We start from the raw sequence: 22163 nt of genomic DNA, 5'->3' as shown, positions 1-22163 counted from the left end.
CGAGTCACGCCACCGACGGCGCTAGCGACAGTTGAGTCAAAGAAGGCTCCTTTCACTGGTCCCAAGTGTGCTCGCCGTGTGTACGTGTTTTCGTTTGAAGACTCGACGTCAGCGACAACTGTGCAGTTTAATTTACTACAGTGTGCGGTGCAGGGTCTCCCAGTGGACATGTCATTTATCACCGGCATAAGTTTTTTGGATGCTCGGTAAGCCGTACAAAATCATCTGGTCTACCGTCTGTATCTGACAACGTGGTAGAATAAGCGAGGAAAATCTTTACTGGACAGTTCTAAAAATCGATCCGGCGTGCCTCTCTCGAGCTAGGCGCCCCCACAAGTTACTGCTTGGCGTTTGTTAAGAAGACATTTGAACCTTAAACAATACAAATAAATAACAGTGCAACAAATAAAATACAGTGCCAGGATTTCCTGTAAGGACTTCTAGGGAGAAATGTTACGTCAAATGGATAAAAGACAAATGTGCTGTGGAACCATTATTTTTAGTGATGAGTCGACTTTTCATTTAAGTAGCAAAGTTAATTAAGACAACTGTAAGATTTGGGGCAGTGAAAATCCTTAAAGTACCGACGAATGTGGTCGTGATAGTCATAGAGCTGTCTTTTGTGCAAAGAGCAAGAGTAAAATTTACGGCCCTTTCTTTTTTCCAAGAGAAAACAGTCAGTAGAAGAATATCCTTAGACATGTTGGGAAACTTTCTAATCCCACTGGCTGACGAGGCTGATCAAGAATGCTGCATATCTTTATGGAAGATGGTGTATGACCACACTACCTCACTGAGATTCAGGTTTTCCTAAATGACCGTTTTGCAGGGAAATGGGTCGGTCGAGTGTGCGAATTGTGTGACCCACACACTCAGTGGACTTGAGCTGCATCGAGCATACTGTATTTGTACCACCCTTACTGGCTTCTTATCAACTGCAAATCTATAAGGTAATGTCTGACATGCGGCAAGAAATAAAAAAAAAATGGCTCTGAGCACTCTGGGACTTAACTTCTGAGGTCATCAGTCCCTTAGCACTTAGAACTACTTAAACCTAACTAACCTAAGGACATCACACACACCCATGCCCGAGGCAGGATTCGAACCTGCGACCGTAGCGGTCGCATGGTTCCTGACTGAAGCGCCTAGAACCGCTCGGTCACACCTGCCGGCCAAGAAATCAAGCTAGGATGAAATGTGCCACGTAACCAACGGAAGAAACATTCAACCCATTTAGCTATGAGATAGATATCTTGATGAACTTTGCTAAAAGAAATGATACCAAAACTAGACCTGTGAATCATATGAATAAATCTACGAGGATTTTCCAGAAAGTAAGTTCCGATCGGTCACGAAATAGACACCACAGTGAAAACCCAATGGAGCTTTGCACAGATATGTTGGGTAGTGTCTCTAGTACGACCGTCGATCGCATCAAGACGCTCTTTTCAGTCGTGAGCGGACTGTGAGCGAGTAAAGGTGCCTAGAACAACGATGTCTCCCGCCAAGTAGGAGGGCCCGCTGAGAGGCTTCGCCTTAATGAATGCAGCCCACCTCACACAACTGCCACGCACTTCCTTCTTCATGACAATTTTCGGCCCCACTCTGCAGCCTTTTCGATGCCAGGCATTTTATTGTGAATTGCTGAGTAATTACGTAGATGTAGATGTAGAAGTGTTCGATCACCCACAACACGCCCTAATTGGCTCGTCCAGAGTATCACATCTGTTTACATGAAACGCTGGATACGAAGACAACACTTGGGCGCAGGCTACGCACTATAGACCAGAGTAGAGAATTATCGGAAAGCACAGGCGGCTGCCTTCTATGACGATGGTGTTGGAAATTTGGTATAACGCGCCGGCAAATGTCAAAGTCGGAGCGGCGACTATGTAGAAAAGTACCTGGAAAGCGTAGCTAACTCTTGCAAATAAAATGTTTCTGGTTTTCACTGTGGTTTCCATTTAGCGACCGATCGGAACTTACTCCGTGGACAACCCTCGTATATGGATTTTTAAAGTTGGAAAGCCTTTTTTGAAACGTTCTGTGTTTTTTTAACGTGCATCAAAATGGACCATAGCGATAGGGCGGAGCCGAGCGAGATTGGGATAGAGCTCGGTGCAAAGCAGCGAAGGAGCACTCGCCACTTAGATGGCCAACTGATCTTAGAGTTTCATGGCCTAGGCGACAGACATTGTGCTGAATCAACTTCCACTGATACCCATGACTAATGAAGTGCTTGTAGTGGTTAGTGTACATGACAGTATCTGATTTTGAGACTCGTCTCAACTTTTCTACTGAATGCATAACACATTGAAATGAATTCTAATAAAATAATCAGTCTTGACAGCGAAATAAAATGTATTTTATTATTGGTGACTGGTTGCAATCTATACAGATCACTTTCAGACGATAAGGCATCTTCTTCAGTGATCCCTGAAGACGTTGGGCGGAAAGGCCCGAAGATGATCAATATAGATTGAAACCGGTTACCATTAATGAAAATATATTTCATTTTGCTATAGAAACTAGTTACCGTATTACAGTTAAATTTAGATTACTGTTATTTCAAATATTTTATCATTAAAACATAATTTCAGCCAACAAGACACGTAACTGTGGGTTCGTTGTGAGGGCCCTCCAACTAGACTAGTCGGCAAGATGGGTATCGTCGGGTCCAAGTACGAAGTCAGGGTGAAAGTGCGGAATGTTGCCGTCTAAAAATGGTTCAAATGGCTCTGAGCACTATGGGACTTAACATCTCAGGTCATCAGTCCCCTAGAACTTAGAACTACTTAAACCTAACTAACCTAAGGACATCACACACATCCATGCCCGAGGCAGGATTCGAACCTGCGACCACAGCGGTCGCGCGGTTCCGGACTGAAGCGCCTAGAACCGATTGGCCACTTCGGCCGGCTGTTGCCGTCTCCCCTCGAATTCAGAGAGAACAACAGCAACCTGTTTTTCTTTTCTTTTTTTTTTTTTTTTTTTTTTTTTTTACATGTCTAGTTCCGTAGGACAAAATTGACGTGCAAATTTCTAAGGTCATGGAACGTGTCAGTACACGAAATTACAACATAAAACTAATAAAAGATTCAAATATATATTTATGAACCCAAAAGAGACAAGACATAGTTTATAAGAATCCTCTATAGCTTGAGTAGAAGTGCTCTGACTATAAATAACGACAATTAGAAGTTTAGTTTCAATAAATTCAACCGCCCCTGCACAACATTCAAATACCTGTTCAGTACATCTACGAACTCAAATGGAATGATTTTTTACGTACATTGCCACTCCCCCTCTCCGCAAAGAACTCCTTGAAAAACAGCCATCTAATCTGTAACCCGGTAAAGGAAGCCTCTGCATTGTCAAACTTTTTAAGTGGTGCTCCGATACACCAACAATGTTACAGTCAACATCTATAAGCAGTGTCCTAACTTCATCTCCAATATTTCCTACATTTTTTATGAAATAGACTAATTCCTTCCCTACTTGGATACCTGATCTCCTTTGAAAGCGATTCCTTTGTTAGAGGGATTTCCTTTAAGCAGGGATATTTCAGTCTAAAATGTCGCTGCTCTACTACTGGAACTTTCCCATGACTGATCCCACCAGCGCCCATACTTATTGAGGTCCAGGCCATACCTTGTGACACCCGATCTATTGATAGACTCAACGGGCTCCATGCCCTCCGCCATCGGCGCCTTCTCCAGCCCCATGTCAACACGCCTAAGAGCCTCATTAAGACGAGGCTGATCATGACGCTGAAACAGCTGCACGAAGTGCACATTAATGCCATCAGTTTGATTAGCTATCTTTACCAGGTCATCACCTATATCATACTCCCCGTCCCTATCAAGACTATTCCCAGTTCCATCCACAATCACTACCTGATCCTCTTTCGGAAAATTCCTACTTAACTCCATATGTTAACAGTCACCTGAGCCAACCCTGCACTAGGCCTTACAATGCTGATAACCTGGTACTCACTCCTCAAGACTTCCTGCAACTGCTGGCCCACACCTCTGCCTCACGAACTACCTAGCAGCAGAACCTTATTTTTGTTAGAATTTGCAACTGACTTAGGCTCCCTAACTACTGAGGACTGCGGAGTGTTTCCTACAAGTTGTCATCATCTGCTTCACATACCCATTAAACACCATCCTGCTCAGATATCTGTGCACTCGAACTAGACCTCCAAATCACGAAATTCAGCCGCCATATTAGAAAAAAATTAAACTTCAGAAATCTAATCTTGATTTATTGTATATCTGTTTTTCATAAACAAGTTTACAGGGTTATTACAAATGATTGAAGCGATTTCACAGCTCTATAATAACTTTATTATTTGAGATATTTTCACAATGCTTTGCACACACATACAAAAACTCAAAAAGTTTTTTTAGGCATTCACAAATGTTCGATATGTGCCCCTTTAGTGATTCGGCAGACATCAAGCCGATAATCAAGTTCCTCCCACACTCGGCGCAGCATGTCCCCATCAATGAGTTCGAAAGCATCGTTGATGCGAACTCGCAGTTCTGGCACGTTTCTTGGTAGAGGAGGTTTAAACACTGAATCTTTCACATAACCCCACAGAAAGAAATCGCATGGGGTTAAGTCGGGAGAGCGTGGAGGCCATGACATGAATTGCTGATCATGATCTCCACCACGACCGATCCATCGGTTTTCCAATCTCCTGTTTAAGAAATGCCGAACATCATGATGGAAGTGCGGTGGAGCACCATCCTGTGGTACGTTTAGCTCCCTGATTGCGTTATTCGTCGACTTCCGCGGGCTACGCGTGAAACTTGCCCGCACGCGTTCAACCGTATCTTCGCTCACTGCAGGCCGACCCGTTGATTTCCCCTTACAGAGGCATCCAGAAGCTTTAAACTGCGCATACCATCGCCGAATGGAGTTAGCAGTTGGTGGATCTTTGTTGAACTTCGTCCTGAAGTGTCGTTGCACTGTTATGACTGACTGATGTGAGTGCATTTCAAGCACGACATACGCTTTCTCGGCACCTGTCGCCATTTTGTCTCACTGCGCTCTCGAGCGCTCTGGCGGCAGAAACCTGAAGTGCGCCTTCAGCCGAACAAAACTTTATGAGTTTTTCTACGTACCTGTAGTGTGTCATGACCATATGTCAATGAAAGGAGCTACAGTGAATTTATGAAATCGCTTCAATCATTTGTAATAGCCCTGTATTTTACGAAGGTAACTGGGCCAAAACTGTTTTCTTCCGAAAAGGGTATAAATCGAACGACTGTGACCATTTACACTATTCAAGACAGATCTGAACTCTACAGAAGGCAACTATAGTTAACGTAATCACATCTTTGGACAGCAAAAGTGAGATATCTTGGAGACATCACGCTCACACCAAGCACCACCGTCCCGATAGTGGACTCCAGTTGGCGAGGAAGAAAATCCCAAATTCTCTTCATAAATGTTACTTCAGATATGCCACATCCAGCTGAATCCAATCATTGATTATTAGATCTCGTAGAACTATCAAATGAGAGACTGCTCATTGCTACGTTCCACCTGATGTTCCAAATAGGAGTACTAAGTCATTTTTCTATGCGTTCACAATCGGGCACCTCAGCACGTCAGTTAACGTGCGACAGATATCAGCAATTCTTGTTGGGTTTCAAGCCGTCTGTCACAACATTCCTTGCAAACACGTTGGACTGACTGCGAAGTTACACCAACAAATCGGCATCTTTATTCATGGTGCGATAATGGTGAATTCCAAACACCTTAGTTCGTTTCTGCAATTCTGTGGCGCCTACACAGTGACCCGTCACGTTGCACTTATTCCATTCAACAGACACGGACGTACACTGCACGCTACTGCCACTGTGTCACGTGACAACTTGGTATCAGTTGTGCACCAGCTACAAGGTTACAAGGCGACAACTGGTCCATTTCAAGGGAGTAACTGATATTTTTTTCCTGTGAGCTTACCCTTGTAGCAATAAATTGTTAACTTCTTAAATCTGATTTAATACGTAAATGTAATTACCTATACCGCAATCCTAAAAAACTAGCAACAGAAAAAACACATTTTTGGAATTGTTTTATTTTAATCTTCAGACTGAAATGTATTTATTTAATATGACCATTGGGAACTGGAATGCAATAGTAATGACAGAATAATAGGTTATGGAATGCAATAATAATGACAGAATAATAGGTTATGCAACTGAATATGGACATATAAAGCTCAAAATGCATCATGTGTTAAATAGAAGCCATGTTTGTGACTGTAGACTCATGCCCTTCTCTTTATATTTAACGAATTTAGATACGTGACGGCTTCTACAATAGCCACTATTAAAACAGCTAAGTTTCCGTGGTTTCCCTGAATCTATTTAAGCGAGTCTAGGACACAGCCACTTTCCTCATCGTACTGCGCCATAGCCACAATGTTTAACCCTAATTATCTTTCCTGCCTTCACCGACATGTCCATGACGTGGAGGGCTGGACAATGACTTTTCTAACATCTAGTATCTTCTGCAGATCTAAACATCGTCGAGGCGTTACCCGTTTCAATATAAGGAAAGACGTGACTGATCTTTTCTGCTGTTGGCTTATTTTGTTCATTGTACATGATTACAGAAATGAGTTGATGACTCAGTATTTGTTTCTTCCAGGTGGTGGTGACGTATTCCTCCACATACGTGCTGGTGGCCCTGAGCATAGATCGCTACGACGCCATCACGCACCCGATGAACTTCTCTGGCAGCTGTAAGTAGGTGTAAAGTTGTAATGGTGAAGTACCACCGCTAAAAATAGCCCATTTCTCTTATTTGACTAACTGTAAGTCTGTTGCCATGTTTCATCTATCAAGTGACTCAGATGGAAATCGTTATTGCACAGTGCTGTATGACAACTTTCTAAATGTTTATACACGAGCATTTGTTTGAACGTGGATACTTAGAGGTAGCCCTTTCTCAAGAGAATATCCACGGGTATGCTGACTAATTTTTACATACGGTAAATTAGAAAATCTGTGCCAGAAAGGCTTCGAAACCGGCAAATATTGCATTTTCTCAGTAGATTAGTGGTAATACGCCTCACCTTCTCCATATTATAATATTGTTCGAAGCGTTCTATCTCGTACTAGTTTTCTTCTTAAAGACTATCAAAATATAGGCTCTCTTCCTTTTAATGATATTTAGGAACTGAAACTAGTCAGCAGAATCTGTAGCCCAGAGTCAAAGCTCCAAGAGAAGAGGGCTGAAAATGTTGCCCTGATGGAGAATCTGCTTCACTCCAGCAAAGTGTCTACGTGTTACTTATTTGTCTCTGACACATGGAGACAACGCACGAGAGTAAAAAGATATCACGGAAAAAAATCATAAATACAACAAGCAGAGCGTGATGCAGTCGACCAACTGAGTAACAAGTCTCTTCTACTTTTTTCCTAAATATTAATGCAGAAGTCTCAACGATATTCTGGGACTGCAACAAGTATCAAGCACTAAATTTCAGTCGGCAGAGACTGATATCGTCTCCCTACGGGTTGCGGAAAATCTGGTTAGCCAGGATAGTGACTATAAACTGGCTGCGTATGATCTGCTCTCATTGAAGGCGAACATCCAAGACGAGGAGCAACCCACCCGGCAGCTGAAAACAGCATTTCCACCGTCTAGGGTTCTACCCGTTCGATTTGTGGTCTGTCTTGCTATTCCGAGCTTGAGTCGTCCGTAAGAAATAGCGGTAGGACAAAATTGTGGAAATATTGCGAGAAGTGCATGCTTGAACTTAAATCAAGACGCTAGCGAAGCCGGAAGGCTGCGCTGTGCCATGTCATCAATATGTTGCAAGCGTCAGTCGTGGTAAGAACACTCTTCTGTGTAGTTGTGAATGCAGTATGTAGGAGCCAAGTGAATTCGAACGTGGGGAAATTTTTGGTGCTCGTGTGGTGGGTGTTTCCGTAAATAAGACTGCCGGAATGTTCGGTGTTTCAAGAGGTATCGTACCGAAAATTCATATCACATACGGTAAAAGGGGAAAAACATCATGCATTAAGTCACAACGCGAAACAAAATCTGTGTTCAGAGATCGTCACAGACGGTCACTGAAGAAGGTTGTGACAAAAAATAAGAGGACGACAACTACAAAAGTCACTTTAGAACTGAATGTCGCACTCGCGAACCGTGTCAGCATAAATGCAACACAAAAAGAGCTCTATAAGCAGGGAATTCCAGGGTGAGCTTGAAATCCAAATGCCCTTAACTGCAAACCTGCGAAGCTGTGAAACCTCGGTTGTGGAGCAATGGAAGAAAGCCATTTGGTCGGATGAGTATTGTTGCACACTGTCTCCAACTTCTAGCCGATCTTACGTCCCAAGTGTGAAACATGGCGAGGGTTCGATGACGATTTGTGCAGCCATATTGTTACTCTCTATAGTCGGGCTACCACCAAAGATTATGTGACAATTTTGGGTGATCAGGTCCATTCCATGGTACAGTCTTCACGGTAAACGATAACAGCTATACAGTTGCAGCATAAAGATTTATTGAAATCCTTGACCACGGTTTCGGTATATCAAAACATACCTTGAAACTTCCTGGCAGATTAAAACTGTGTGTCGGACCGAGACTCGAACTCGGGACCTTTGCCATTCGCGGGCAAGTGCTCCACCATCTGAGCTACCCGAGCACGACTCACGACCCTTCCTCATAGCTTTAATTCCGCGAGTGCCCCGTCTCCTACCTTCCAAACTTCACAGAAGCTCTCCTGCAGACCTTGCGGAACTAGCACTCCTGGAAGAAAGGGGACGAGGTACTGGCCGAATTAAAGCTGTGAGGACGGATCGTGAGTCGTGCTTGGGTAGCTCAGATGGTACAGCACTTGCCCGCGAAAGGCAAAGGTCCCGAGATCGAGTCTCGATCCGGGACACAGTTTTAATCTGCCAGGAAGTTTCATATCAGCGTACACTCCGCTGCAGAGTGAAAATCTCATTCTGAAAACATACCTTCATCAGAAGCAAAATACACTAAAATCACATCCTGCAGTGGAGATAGATAAAACAATCGTGCCAAAGGCGTCGTCAGTAGTTAAAATTAAAATATCACTTCCATCTGTACAGCATAATTATTTTAACTACTACACAATGTGATTTTAGTGTATTTTGCTTCTGATGAAGGTATATTTCGATATACCGAAACCGTGGTCAAGGATTTCAGTAAATCTTTATCCTGCAACTATTTGGCTTTTATCATTTACCGTGAAGATTTTTAACAGTTGCTGCTTCAGCCATGTTTAAAATTTTGCCATGGTACAGTGTTTGTTCCGCAATGGTGATGTTGTGCTCCAAGACTACAGGGTCCCTGTTAACACAGCTCGCATCGTCCAGGACGGGTTTTGTGAACATCAGGATGAATTGGCGCGCCTCTCCTGTCCACCTCAGTCTTCAGGTCTCATTATTATTGCCCCTTTGTGGTCTATTCTGGAGAGAAGGGTGTGTGGCTGCTACCCATCTCCGTCATCGTTAACTGAACTTCGAATAACTTTTCAGGAAGAATGGTATAATACTACCCTGAAAACCATGAAAAATTTGTATTCATAGATTCTGTTTCGAGTGAAAGGTGTTTTGAATGGGTTTCCTACATCGTATTAGGCATGGAAATTTGTTATGTTTGTGTTGTGGCAAACCAGTGGCAGTCTTCGATGATTTCGAGCATCGAGCTTCACAGTGACTGTCGACCGGCTGCAGGCCGGAAACATCATCGAGTATTATTAAATTTGTTCAAAAAAGAAGTGTCGAATACTTTGACAGGTGGTAGAAGTCATCGAAACAAGAAAAATAAGTCCAATTAACATGTGGGTACGGAAGCGCATACACTGTGCGATAAACTCCTGTTTTAGGAGGTGTTGAACTTGGCGTTCATTTATGACAATGCATCCCTCTGCCCTCCGGCGTAAAAAATGACACACCCTCTAAACTACACCCGGTTTTGTTGTGCGTGTTGGCACGAATTCAAGATGTGACCTTGTAGTGTCCGCACACCGTTGATTGGCGTGGCGTAGAGTAGACCAATTCCTTCAAGCGTCCCCATAACGAAAAGTCAATGGGATTGAGGTCTGGGGAACGAGAAGGCCAAGGTGTGCCCACACCCCCGACCGTTCCAGAGGTCCAGAAATGTGTGCGTAAGATGTTCGCGCACATAGTGACGAAATTGTGCTGGTGCGCCACCATGTATGAACCACATTTGTATTCGCGACTGCAATGGCACAGCCTCCACCAAAGTAGGCAATACATTAATGAGTAAGTCCAGATGATGTGGCCCGATTAACCTTTGTGGTAGCACATATGGCCCTAATAATCTATCGTCAAGTACGCTTGCCACATGTTGATTAAGAATCGCTGTCAATGCCCTCTTTCCTGAACTGCTTGGGGATTTACATCTGCCCACCCATGCTGGTTCCCAACGTTCCCAAAAATGGTTCAAATGGCTCTGAGCACTATGGGACTTAACATCTGCGGTCATCAGTCCCCCAGAACTTAGAACTACTTAAACCTAACTAACCTAAGGACATCACACACAGCCATGCCGGAGGCAGAATTCGAACCTGCGAACGCAACGGTCGCGCGGTTCCACACTGCAGCGCCTAGAAGCGCTCGGCCACTCCGGCCGGCGGAAGTTCTCAAAACCATCTCTTGGTTCCCCTGCCTCATCGGTAGATAAAATCGTGGATTTGAACAGTGGATCTGCGGCACATTTCTGTAACAGCCATTGACAGAACCGCCTTCTGCCAACGTGATCATTTGGCCTTAGGGCCTGAATGCGCTGTAAATGATATGGCTACAGCAATTGTTGATGAAGTACTCCCGGGTAAGAGAATGACACGCCTTCTGTTGCTGCTAATCGTCCACGCTGGTCCCAGGAGTTTCTTCCACGGAATGTAGCACATGCTCCTCCATGTCAGGCGTACGGACTGCGGGACTTTCCATTGTCGGACTTCAGAGGTGCAAGGGTACCTGCGTCTGTCAAACGCTGGAAAAGTCTGCCGAACAGCTTGTCAGAGTACACTCTACGCTGTTGATATTTTTCAGCGTAGAGGGTATTTGTTAAACCATAGCAGAATACCGTATCCGTCACTTCTCGTATAATAGGCTTCCATTGTTAACAAGTGGTCTAAGAGACAAAATGTAAATGTACTACACGATTTGTACGTACAAGCAGGGCAATAACAGTAAGCACATAAGTAAATCCGCGTTTGGAAGAGGGTAAAACAAGATACGTGCCCAGGTTTGAAAATACTGTACAATAAGGCACACAAACACGACGAAAACTAACGTATCCTACGACTTGAACCACACAACTAACTGCAGACTACCTAATAGTAGGATGAGTACTGTGAGAAAGATCTCGTAGTACCCTGCCGACACATTTGACGGGGTGCCAATGCAAGGAATGCGGTAATATCCACAATCTAGAATCGCACAGTCCCTTTCTATAAATAAGAGTTTATTTCGGAAAGTATGCGTTTTCGGTCCCATGTTTATTGGACTTATTTTTCTTGTAATCTTGTGTGGAAATCAATAAAAAAACAGCTCAGTCAACCGAATTAGGAATGTAAATATATGTCGACGGAATATTTTATTTGCATTTAAAAAGTATTTACTCCTTTCTGCAATCCGATCATGAAATTTCATGATCATTTAGCAGTTCTTAGCTGGCAGCGTATGGATCACGCCATAGGGTGCACCAAGCATTTCAGGAGTGGCATCTCACTGCCTTGGAACGCGAAAACAGTTTTCTCAGAGAGTCAACTCAGAGTTCTAATTGCACTTTACTCTGCATCAGGTCGTGGCGTTACAAACATGGTAGCCCAAGACAAAATTCCCAATTATTATTTTTATAGCATTTTCCCCCCACCATTTGCATTACACAAAATTTATGTTTTACTTTATTGCATAGCGACGCGCTTCAAGAATGTTCCACTGATCATCAGGCTTTACACCTTCACTCATTGCAAGTTACACAAAAATATAACCAGTAACTCTGAGATATATTAACTGTTAACTGTGACTGCGCTCGCATGCCAGTAGTTTTGCTACGATGAGTGATGGTAAGTAAGGAAGCTACTTTACTCATAATAACGCAGCTACCCTCACGTGTCTACCCATTCGGGTAAGCACAGCTCATAATGTTCGCACCCCCCTCCTCCTTTCCAACTGCCCATAACGCATTACACAGTGGCATTTACAGTATCACTCTCAAGAGATTGGGGGCGGAGGGACACGGGCCGGAGCACGAAAATATGTATCTTACTATTGAAGTTGAAATATGTTGTACAATGTGTACATAATATAACAGATTCAATAATTCTTAACAATGTTTATGTTCACCGATGTAAAAAAAAAAACGAAAGAAAGATGTTCCATTCCCTACTTCTCCCTCACATCGGTCCATTCTTCTTTTCTTTCTCTTACTCTCTTCCGAAGGATTAACGCAACCTCCATATCAAATTTAATCCGAAGCATTTCAGCGGTGTACTCGTGAGTTACTTTCGAGTTTATGATATTAGTATGGATGAAGTAATTTATATCAACACAGACTCACACGCGGTTTGCACATGTCTGAAACTAAAGATAATATTGGAGAAAAATGAGAAAGATTCAAATCAGTAATGTTGAAAATAGCTAATGAGATAATTGGGAAAAGTAATGTATCAAATCGGAGAAGGGGTCAGAAAATATGGAATACAGAAATCGCCAACAATATTAAAGAAAAACAAAATGCTTATAACGCCTATTTATAACGCCTATTTACAAACACGGTCAAATGAAGCCTGGGGCTGGGCGCTGTGGCCGAGCGGTTCTAGGCGCTTTAGGTTCGAATACTGCCTCGGGCATGGATGTGTGTGATTTCCTTAGGTTAGTTAGGTTTAAGTAGTTGTGATGACCTCAGATGTTAAGTCCCATAGTGCTCAGAGCCATTTGAACCATTTGAAGCCTGGGAAGTATGTAAACAGAAAAGAAATAAAACGAAAAATTTAATAAAAAGATATAATGGATCCTGGGAAAGATTCATTGCTAATGTTGAACATGACAGTCATGGAAGACAGAATATAGTGTTCAAACTTATCAAGCATCTGAATAAAACTGAGAAAAATACTGCAAACAATATAATAGCAGGAAATCAATAATATACCATTACAGAAATTTATGGTGTGGCGAAGCCGGTGAAGAATGTTATTCTATAAAAACTGATAACAGCTCTGTATATCAAAGAGGCAAAAAAATTAAAAGTAGCCCTAAATGTAACAAAAGAAAAGAAAAGCTGCTGGCCTAGATAGCATTAATGCTGAATTAATCAAATATGGAGGAATCATTTTAGAATTTTGATTCCTCCAGTCTTTAAATACGTGTTGGATGAATTGTTCCGTACATGAATAATGGAACATAGCTTAAGTTACTTCCACATTTTAAAAAGTCGAGAGGAAAGATAAAGGGAATTATAAAGAAATAAGTTATAAATGCAGGATATCAAATTTATGGAAAATTCTTAAAGATTACAAACTATTGCTAACGCAATAATCTCAGAAGAACAATCAGGCTTCAGAAAGGAGCGTTCGTGTAATGATCATGTATTTATAATAAGACAAATTATTGAAAAACATCGGGAATTTGACTTAGAAAGGCTTTTAGCATTTATTAATTATTAGAAAAGCTTTGGTAAGTTACAAACACTCCTTTTGTGGAAAGTATTGAAAATAAAGGTTTCCTAATCCAATGAAATGACACAATTCAGCGACTCTGCTAGTCTCACACAGATATGATTTTACGTATAGAGACTGTAACGGCAAGTAAAAATTTGTACCAAGGCCAAGAGTCGAACCTAGGGCTCCCGCTTACTAGGCAGGTGCGTTAGCCACCTTTTTTTTACATTTTGTTCGTTATGGTTCGTTGTATTTCGTCGTAATGGACGTCACATGACATGCGTTGAAGTTCTTTTCACTCAGTTTTTTTTATTACACAGGCCAGCCAGCTCTCTGAACGAACACGCTGAGCTACCATGCCGGCACCACTAAGCCACTTCGCCACAGCGGTTCATACAATTGCACAGATTATCCTGGAATGCCTCACTCCTCGAACCAAATTCTCACTACCGCCCCAGTCTACTTTAAATTCCTCCTTACACACGAACAGAATTACCGAGGCTCTCCATGTTCTGGAACAGCACCTTATTAATACCGTAAAGAGTATACATATAAACACAAAAATAGTTGTAAGTTAAAGTTCGAAAATTTCAGACGAAATTTTAATAAATCAAGGTGTACAATAAGCGTGCAGTCGACCACCAACTTTATGTAATTTATATACTGATGATCTGGTTATCAATTTGAAAGATGAAATATAGTTATGAATTAAAATTGGATGTAGTGTACCATTAAATACTGTGTTATATGTTGTTGACCGGATAATTATACAGTAAACGGTACATAATTTGCAAAGACCAATATATAGACTGAGCCAAAACGCGATATATTACAACTTAATTATTTATGTAAATAAGAAAAGGATAATGGCTTTAAAAGGAAAGAATCCAGTCAGATCAAAAATAATAATAAATGACAAAATAGACACCAGAGAAGAAGTTAATGGGATATGTAAGGGGTTGTAATAAAATGGGTAAAACAAGGAATGTAAGGATGAGATCAGATTTAACAGTATTTTCAGTTAATGACAAGATAGCAAAGAATGAAATGGAAGGATCATGTTCACGGAGTAATAGAAAATGTATTGCAGAAAAAATGAATTATCGGACGACTCGAAAGAGAGAACTAGGTAGACCACATAAGAGATGGATGGATGGACGATAGAGACCGGAACAGGTGACTACAATACCTAACCCTTGGAAGGAGATACTGATTAATTTTCCCCGTCATGATTTTCTATCTAAATGTGGAGGGTAATCTCAGAAACTACTGTAGCGATTTTGATACAGTTTCCACTAACAGTGGGTAATTTTTACCTCTACGTCAGACAAGTCGTCCCCTCGTAGATATTAGTGTTATCCATGCGAATCCGGTGCGCGTCGCTATGTAATATAAATTAGTGTCATTGGAGAAAGCAACACCATCTTCATACAGGGGAAAACCAACAGGTTGGAGAAACTTAAATTCGTCAGTGGTTAGATTGAACCCAGATTTTCAGAGTAAGGAGTCACTCCTGTCAGTGTTTATAGATTATAACTAGCCTACCAACAGAACAGTCGCAATAAGAGATGGTTAACGTGTAATGCGAAGCTGATATACTATACAGCATTCGTCCATCCTAAAGCCTGTGCCATGGATTGTCTGTCGTTCAACTCAAAAAGTCTGAATGGGAAACGAAAAGTTAGAGAGAGAAGAAATCTCAGAACTTGAACCCAATATTGAAAGGTGGGGAATATCGGAAATCTTTTAAAGCTCTTTTACCAAATAATAGAGGAGGAGAGGGAAGTAAAAATTTCCCCTCTCTTTCACTAGATGTTATCACGAGCTATGTAATGGCAATGGCCTACCAATAGTATCCTGCAGAATTTTACCCAAGGAACAATCGCGATAAAACATTTCGGTGAATTCGACAACGATTTTTGATGGTTTTCAGCCACTTGCAGACACCAGAAGTTCCCTGAAGAAGATTCTTGCAGACGGATCGAAATGTCGAATAGTAAAGAAACCACCTTAAAAGGAACATGAAGGAGCCTGGAAGATTTTATGTACAGGAAGAAAGTAGGTTCTGATATCTAGAGAAACAGAGGTAGCAAGGGAAGGGGATGAGGGGCGAGGGGGGGGGGGGGGGGGGGGGGCACAGAGAGAGAAGAAAAGACTGTAGCGTGTGGGATTCAGCTTTCCCGCAAGCACGTCATTCACCAAGAATCACGATTACGCGCAAAATTCAAAATGCCTATCAGTGTTACATGAAACAAAGAAATATGCAAGCGTTGTATTTATTGAAACTTCCTGGCAGATTAAAACTGTGTTCCGGACCGACACTCGAACTCGGGACCTTTGCCTTGTGGACAAGTGCTCTACCATCTGAGCTACCCAAACACGACTCACGCCCCGTCCTCACAGCCTTACATCTGCCAGTACCTCGTCTTCTACCTTCCAGACTTCACAGAAGCTCTCCTGCGAACCTTGCAGAATTTGCACTCCTGGAAGAAAGGATATTGCGGAGCATGGCTTAGCCACAACCTGGGGGATGTATATAATCCAGAATGAGATTTTCACTCTGCAGCGGAGTGAGCGCTGTTATGAAACTGATGTAAGGTTGTGAGGAGGGGGGCGTGAATCGTGCTTTGGTAGCTCAGATGAGGCCGGCACGATAGCTCAGCGTGTTCGGTCAGAGAGGCGCTGGCCCTCTGTAATAAAAAAAAATGGAGTAAAGGAATCAACGATCATCTTGAACGGATGTCCTATGACGTCCGCCCAGACCAAACGCAACGAACATTACCGAACAAAACTAAAAAAAAAAAAAGATAGAGCGCATGCCCCCGAAAGGAAAAGGTCCCGAGTTCGAGTCTCAGTCCGGCACACAGTTTTAATCTGCCAAGAAGTTTCATAACAGCGCACACTCCACTGTAGAGTGAAAATTTCATTCTGCATTGTATTTGTTCTCTTATATGTAGTAGAGACAAGACAAAATGCTTTCTACAAACACGCAGAACGTTTACAGACTTCATAAAAGAGAAATAAAGTTTCAGCACTAATTGTAATAATGAGTGTACCAGTAAATTAACACGTTGCACAAAAGACTGAAGACTTTAACAAAAGCTGCTAAAACAAATATTTACGAATTTTCCATAAATATTAATTTAATTGGCACAACGAAGAATTTGGAGCAACGCGTGTACCAATGGATCAAAGTATAAGAAAGTCAAAATTTTAAATATTTTACTTTAGCCAGACGAGTCCTTCATACCGGAAGAAAGATGTGTAGGCTTACAGCCTGCAGTTTACCGCTTACATCCTTCCTGCAAATTGAATACAATGTAGAGGCCTCTATTACAAAGAATAAAGTGATGGCTTTCATGTTGAAACATCATAACTGTGTGATTTTGAAGAAAGTTTCATGTTGCAACTACTCAGGATATCTAGATGCCGTAACCTGTCTGCAGCCATCTACACATGAAAATAAACGTGGCAGCATCCATAATACATTAAAAAATAAGAGCTGACAAAAAACTAAGAACATAATTATAATAAAGGAAGGATCCTCTACCACTCCTTCGTGAGAATGAATCTGGGTGCCTACAAAAATACTGTAATAGGCAAAATATAAAGTGTGGATATGACATTCCCGAGACCAGACATTACTCAAGATCTGTTCATATCATAAACAAATCAATGAGCCTAGAGCTATAATAGTGAATTTTGCTTATAGTTACAAAGACTCGTACATACAGAGGATAGACAGCACTTCGCAAGATGACGGGTAAACAATATATAAACAGAGTGATGGGCAGATAATTTGTGAATACGGAACTAGCTTGAAATCTAGTCCAATACAGAACAAGAAGACATAGAAAAATTAATTCTTGTGGGAATATCACTTTGTGGCTGATTAAATGATGTCACCCCTAGATACGGTAAGTTTTAACATTAAATGTTAACATTTTGTGTTAGTCTTGACCGTGACCTTTATGAATATTAACTAAAACTACTAGGAACTGTAATCAGCCACATTTGTTATTCTCTTTATTGAGTGTTTCAAATGATTATACATTTATCATCAGACTGATGTATTTATTGAATAAGAACAACTTTTAAGTTTAGCACAGACTGGCAGCAGAAGCTGTCAAAGTCTTGCGGATATTTTGAGTGCATAAGTGAACAGTAATACTAACATGTTAAGTTGGTGCGTAGGTTCGTAGCGTGTTTGTTTTTCATGTTGGTATTCCGGTTGCTATGGGTTTTTTTATCGATTGTCTTTTTTTATTTGTAGTTCACTATTGCTATTTGAATTTACATATTGTCATTTTGTCATTTGGAGATAGTGGCTGGATCTGTGGATGCTAGAAAATGGAGTGCCAAGTGGATAAATCGGAACGTATCCGACATATTCTTCTGTTTGAGTTCAATAGAGGGGTAACAATAGCAGAGGCAACAAGAAAGATTTGCGTTGTGTATGGGGATAATGCCACTGGACAGACCAAGGCGGGAAAATGGTTCCCTTTTTAAGGAGGACCGTTTTGATATTAGTGACTCCTGGCGTTCAGGAAGACCTTTGAGGTTCGATGAAGCTCGTTTAAAAGCATTAATCCACAAGTATCTACGTCATCGTACTCGAGAACTGGCAGATGTGATGAACTGCGATCATTCCATCATTGTGCGACACGTCCACACAAGGGGGACAGTTGAAAAATCGAGTGTATGGGTACCGCATGCTCTAACCCAAAATCAAAACAAAATCTACGGGTCGTGATACGTAAATCTCTGCTTGCTCGTCATCAGTTGGCTCATAAACAACACCGACCATACCTATCCTGTAACGTAATTGGTGACAGGAAATGATTTCTTTATGCTAACATAAGGAAACGAAAGGAATGGTTGATCCAAAACAAAGCAGCAAATTCCCGTACAAAGACCTGCGCGCAACCACAAAAGATAAGGTTATGCATCTGGTGCAACAGCGACGGAGTCGTGTGCTACAGATTGTTTCCCCGAAGTGTTGCCATCACTGCTGACATTTGTTGTCAACAACTGACGTCTTGCAAACACAATCTAGGAACAACGACCTTGACGACTGCGTAAAGTGATGCCACTCCGCAATAACGTCCACCCGCATTCTGCTAAACTGAGGAAAAATATACAGGAGTTGGGTTGGAAAGTTAACCTGATCTTGCGCCCTCATATTTTCAACTTTTCCGCTCTATATCGAACAACCTTCAAGGAACTTCCTTTCCGCGTGAAAATGCGCTCCGAACATAACCCGACTAGTTCGTCACCTCATAACCACGTGATTTCTACAGTCGCCGAATCGAAAAGGTATCCCTGCATTGGCAGACTGTTGTAAACAGTGATGGAGAATATATCACTAATAACGGATAATGTGTCATATGTATCTGTTGTGTTTATTAAACTTATGAAAAAACACCACGAACTGAACCACCAACCCAATAAATATTTTTCTGTGATCGCAGACTATTTTTTGTCTTCTCCTGGCCGATGAAACACATCCGTGCCTTATTAACTGACACAAAATCCACATTATGCTGAAGGTGTTATTCTCTGAAACACGTAGTGGAAAAAATAACAAAGAGCATGTTAGTGTGTGTGCGCGCAATTCATTGCCCTTTCCTCAGCTGTAATGTAAATGTGCTGCATTTGTTTACATTACCAAGAAGCTTCATTATCACCTGTTATGTGATTTGTAATTTCAGTTGACAGTAGTTGTTACGTTAGTACTGTCGCTAAACTGTCAACAGAGAATACGTATCACCACTATCCTCACTTCAGACAACACAGCAGTTTACAGAATCAATGTGGACCTTAAGGAGATTGTAACCTACCAATATATTTGATTGTATATTCTCATATCTACATACTATTTGATCTTTACCTTATGGAATCTGTTGTAAGGTGTCCGGATTTTTCGGACCTTACATGAACTTCATCCATAACGACAGCACAATACAGTACGACATCCTCAGAAAATAATAATTATATTATAACAACAGAAAGCAATTGCAGTAATCTCATGTACCGAAAAGTGACGAAACAATGTCTACCATTATAAGGGCAGGGGCATGCATAAATAAGTGAAAGGCATTTTGGAGACGAACCGAGCACATGGGTAATGGCATTGGAAAACCCCACTTAACAAGAGAACGTCGAGCTTCAGCGCAGAAAGGGATAAGGCCTGAACAATACATTATTCCTTTTCATGTAAATACGGCCAGGACCAAGGGTAAGTGGCTGGACAGCTTTAATAGGACTAGGTGGCGACCCGGCAACAAAAATAAAATTCACTTCAAATGAGACGGCGATTGGCTGAAGCAGATGCAACACAGTGGGGAGATCGCCATTATATAAAATCATTTTGAGAGCTAAAATTTCTAAAGAATCTCTCTCGTCTTGCGGCAGAGTACACAAGTGTGTGGAAAATGGCGAGGGCATTGAAGGCTTTGCTTCTGTGAAGTGTGGGCAATATGCTTTGTATCATGGCAACAGATAGCAAAGATGTAGTTAATTATTCCTGTGGGAATTTTTGTGGGCAAAGAAATTGAGCATGTCGCTCCAATCCTTAGCAAGTGTGCAATAGCCATTATTTCGACTAGGGAAAAATTAATATTCTAAGGAATGCAGGAAAGTTGAGACAGAGAATTCAGTCAAGACCAGAGTAGGGAATTAGCGTTTCAGATCCAGCATGGAGGCAACGCCATTGCAGGCCCCCTTGGTAAAATACCATTGCGGATTAGGTCACAGTACATGTTGAGTCGATTTTTTTCTCACTCCAACTTGCGTATACTTAGACCATTGAATATCAAAAGTTAGGATACTAACCTACCCTCACATTGACTACATGAGAGTTTTTCATTGGTTTAAAAAGTAAACTTATTCTCCACAAACTAAGTGCATTGACCAGCTATGCCATCATAGACGTAAGTTAGCCGATGAAGATTTTTAATCATTGTTGCCTGTGATAAAATTATTCGTATGTACAGATAAAGAATTTAATAATCGCCAATTCAATATGTCCAAGAGTTAAATATTTTGTTGAACGTGATTGCTGTGTATCACTTGACCCCTGAAAGCAAAGTTGAAACATTATATGTAGAATGAAAAATGTAATACTTGTTTTGTGTTTCTAGAATAGATCTCAACCTTTCACTTTTATTAATTTATGCACTCTTGTTATGTGACAGCAGCATTTCTGATTGTACCTAATATTAGCTTCATTACAGGGCCAGGTTCATATTTATCTAGAATTTCTGTTTAACACCCTGTGTTTGAGAAGACAGTTCAGATGTTTTGCCAATCTACGTGCCTCACACCATCGTACAACTAAAAGAACAGATATCAGTTTCAGTTCAGGGTGTGTTAGTGTGTTTCTGCAATTCATAGCCCTTTTCTCAGCTGTAATCTAAATGTGCTGCATTTGTTTACCGTTACCAAGGAGCTTTATTATCACCTGCTACGTGATTTGTGTGTCCTTAAACTTACATAGGTATTCTGCTTGCAGGGCGCAGAGCCAGACTCCTTGTGCTGTCTGCGTGGCTGTTGTCTTTTCTCTTTTCTGTGCCCATCATCATCTTCTACGAGGAGAAGACAATCCAAGGTAACACAGCATTATTTCGCTGTTATTAACAGTTCTTGTCAAGCAAGGTGCTTGCAGACATTTTAAACACAACTTTGTACATCACTGCAGGCACCCAGGTATGGCACCAATAAAAAATTAACCCAACACTATGACAGGGGATCACCCTCGACTACTGTGTTTAGCAATGGTGGTCAGACAGATCACAGTGCCGCATACCAGTCGCCATTTCGATGCCCGGCACTAATAACAAGTCCAGCGCCACCCCGTCCCTGTAAACTACAGAAGCCATATAGTGGAAAAATTGCAGAATAGTGAAAGCAGTCAATTCAGAACAAGTGCTAGAGCTTACCCCTGTATGATTTGACATTATGCCAATGTATGGATAAGGTCATGGTTCTGGATTAGCTGCTCACCGATTATTGCTGCTTAGTGTTGAACCCTTAAGAGATATTCAGTACTGTGATCTGTCTATCAACCGTTACTATCTGTGGTAGTCTAGGACAGATCCTGCCGTCACTGCATTACTGCTCACGTCAGCTGGCAACGGTTTGGTTAGATATACTCACGGTACACGCTTGCTGTGGTGGCACATTAAGTATCCAGCACCTAACTGAGTGTTCCACGAATCTGGCTTCCACGATCTCACCACGGCCAAATATCCCCATCACAGGTAGTCTTTCTCATCTCGACCCTCACGCTGGCGACCAACATAAATATTGAAGACTTCCCCGTGTCGTGACACTGCCGCGACGCCCACAGCTTTTGCCTTCCTACTAACGTAGAAAGAACCCAACTTAGGGAGTTTTTTATACGTACGTCCTGCCCACAAGGTATACAGAATGTTCCTCACATGATAAAAGCTGTAACAAAAGGTTAGCT

General features: G+C 41.7%; 1 protein-coding gene across 1 annotated transcript in view; it reads left to right on the top strand.

Annotated features, from left to right (window-relative positions):
- LOC124711872 (cardioacceleratory peptide receptor-like) overlaps positions 1–22163 on the top strand; it is a 432968-nt gene that overhangs the window by 375430 nt on the left and 35375 nt on the right. The window contains exons 4-5 of the mRNA XM_047242110.1: positions 6670–6763; positions 21207–21302. Of these exons, the coding sequence (XP_047098066.1) occupies positions 6670–6763; positions 21207–21302 (190 nt within the window). The remainder of the gene's footprint in view (positions 1–6669; positions 6764–21206; positions 21303–22163) is intronic.

Source organism: Schistocerca piceifrons, chromosome 8, assembly GCF_021461385.2.
Source record: "Schistocerca piceifrons isolate TAMUIC-IGC-003096 chromosome 8, iqSchPice1.1, whole genome shotgun sequence".
NCBI lineage: Eukaryota > Metazoa > Arthropoda > Insecta > Orthoptera > Acrididae > Schistocerca > Schistocerca piceifrons.
This window is presented reverse-complemented; position numbering and strand designations above follow the sequence as displayed.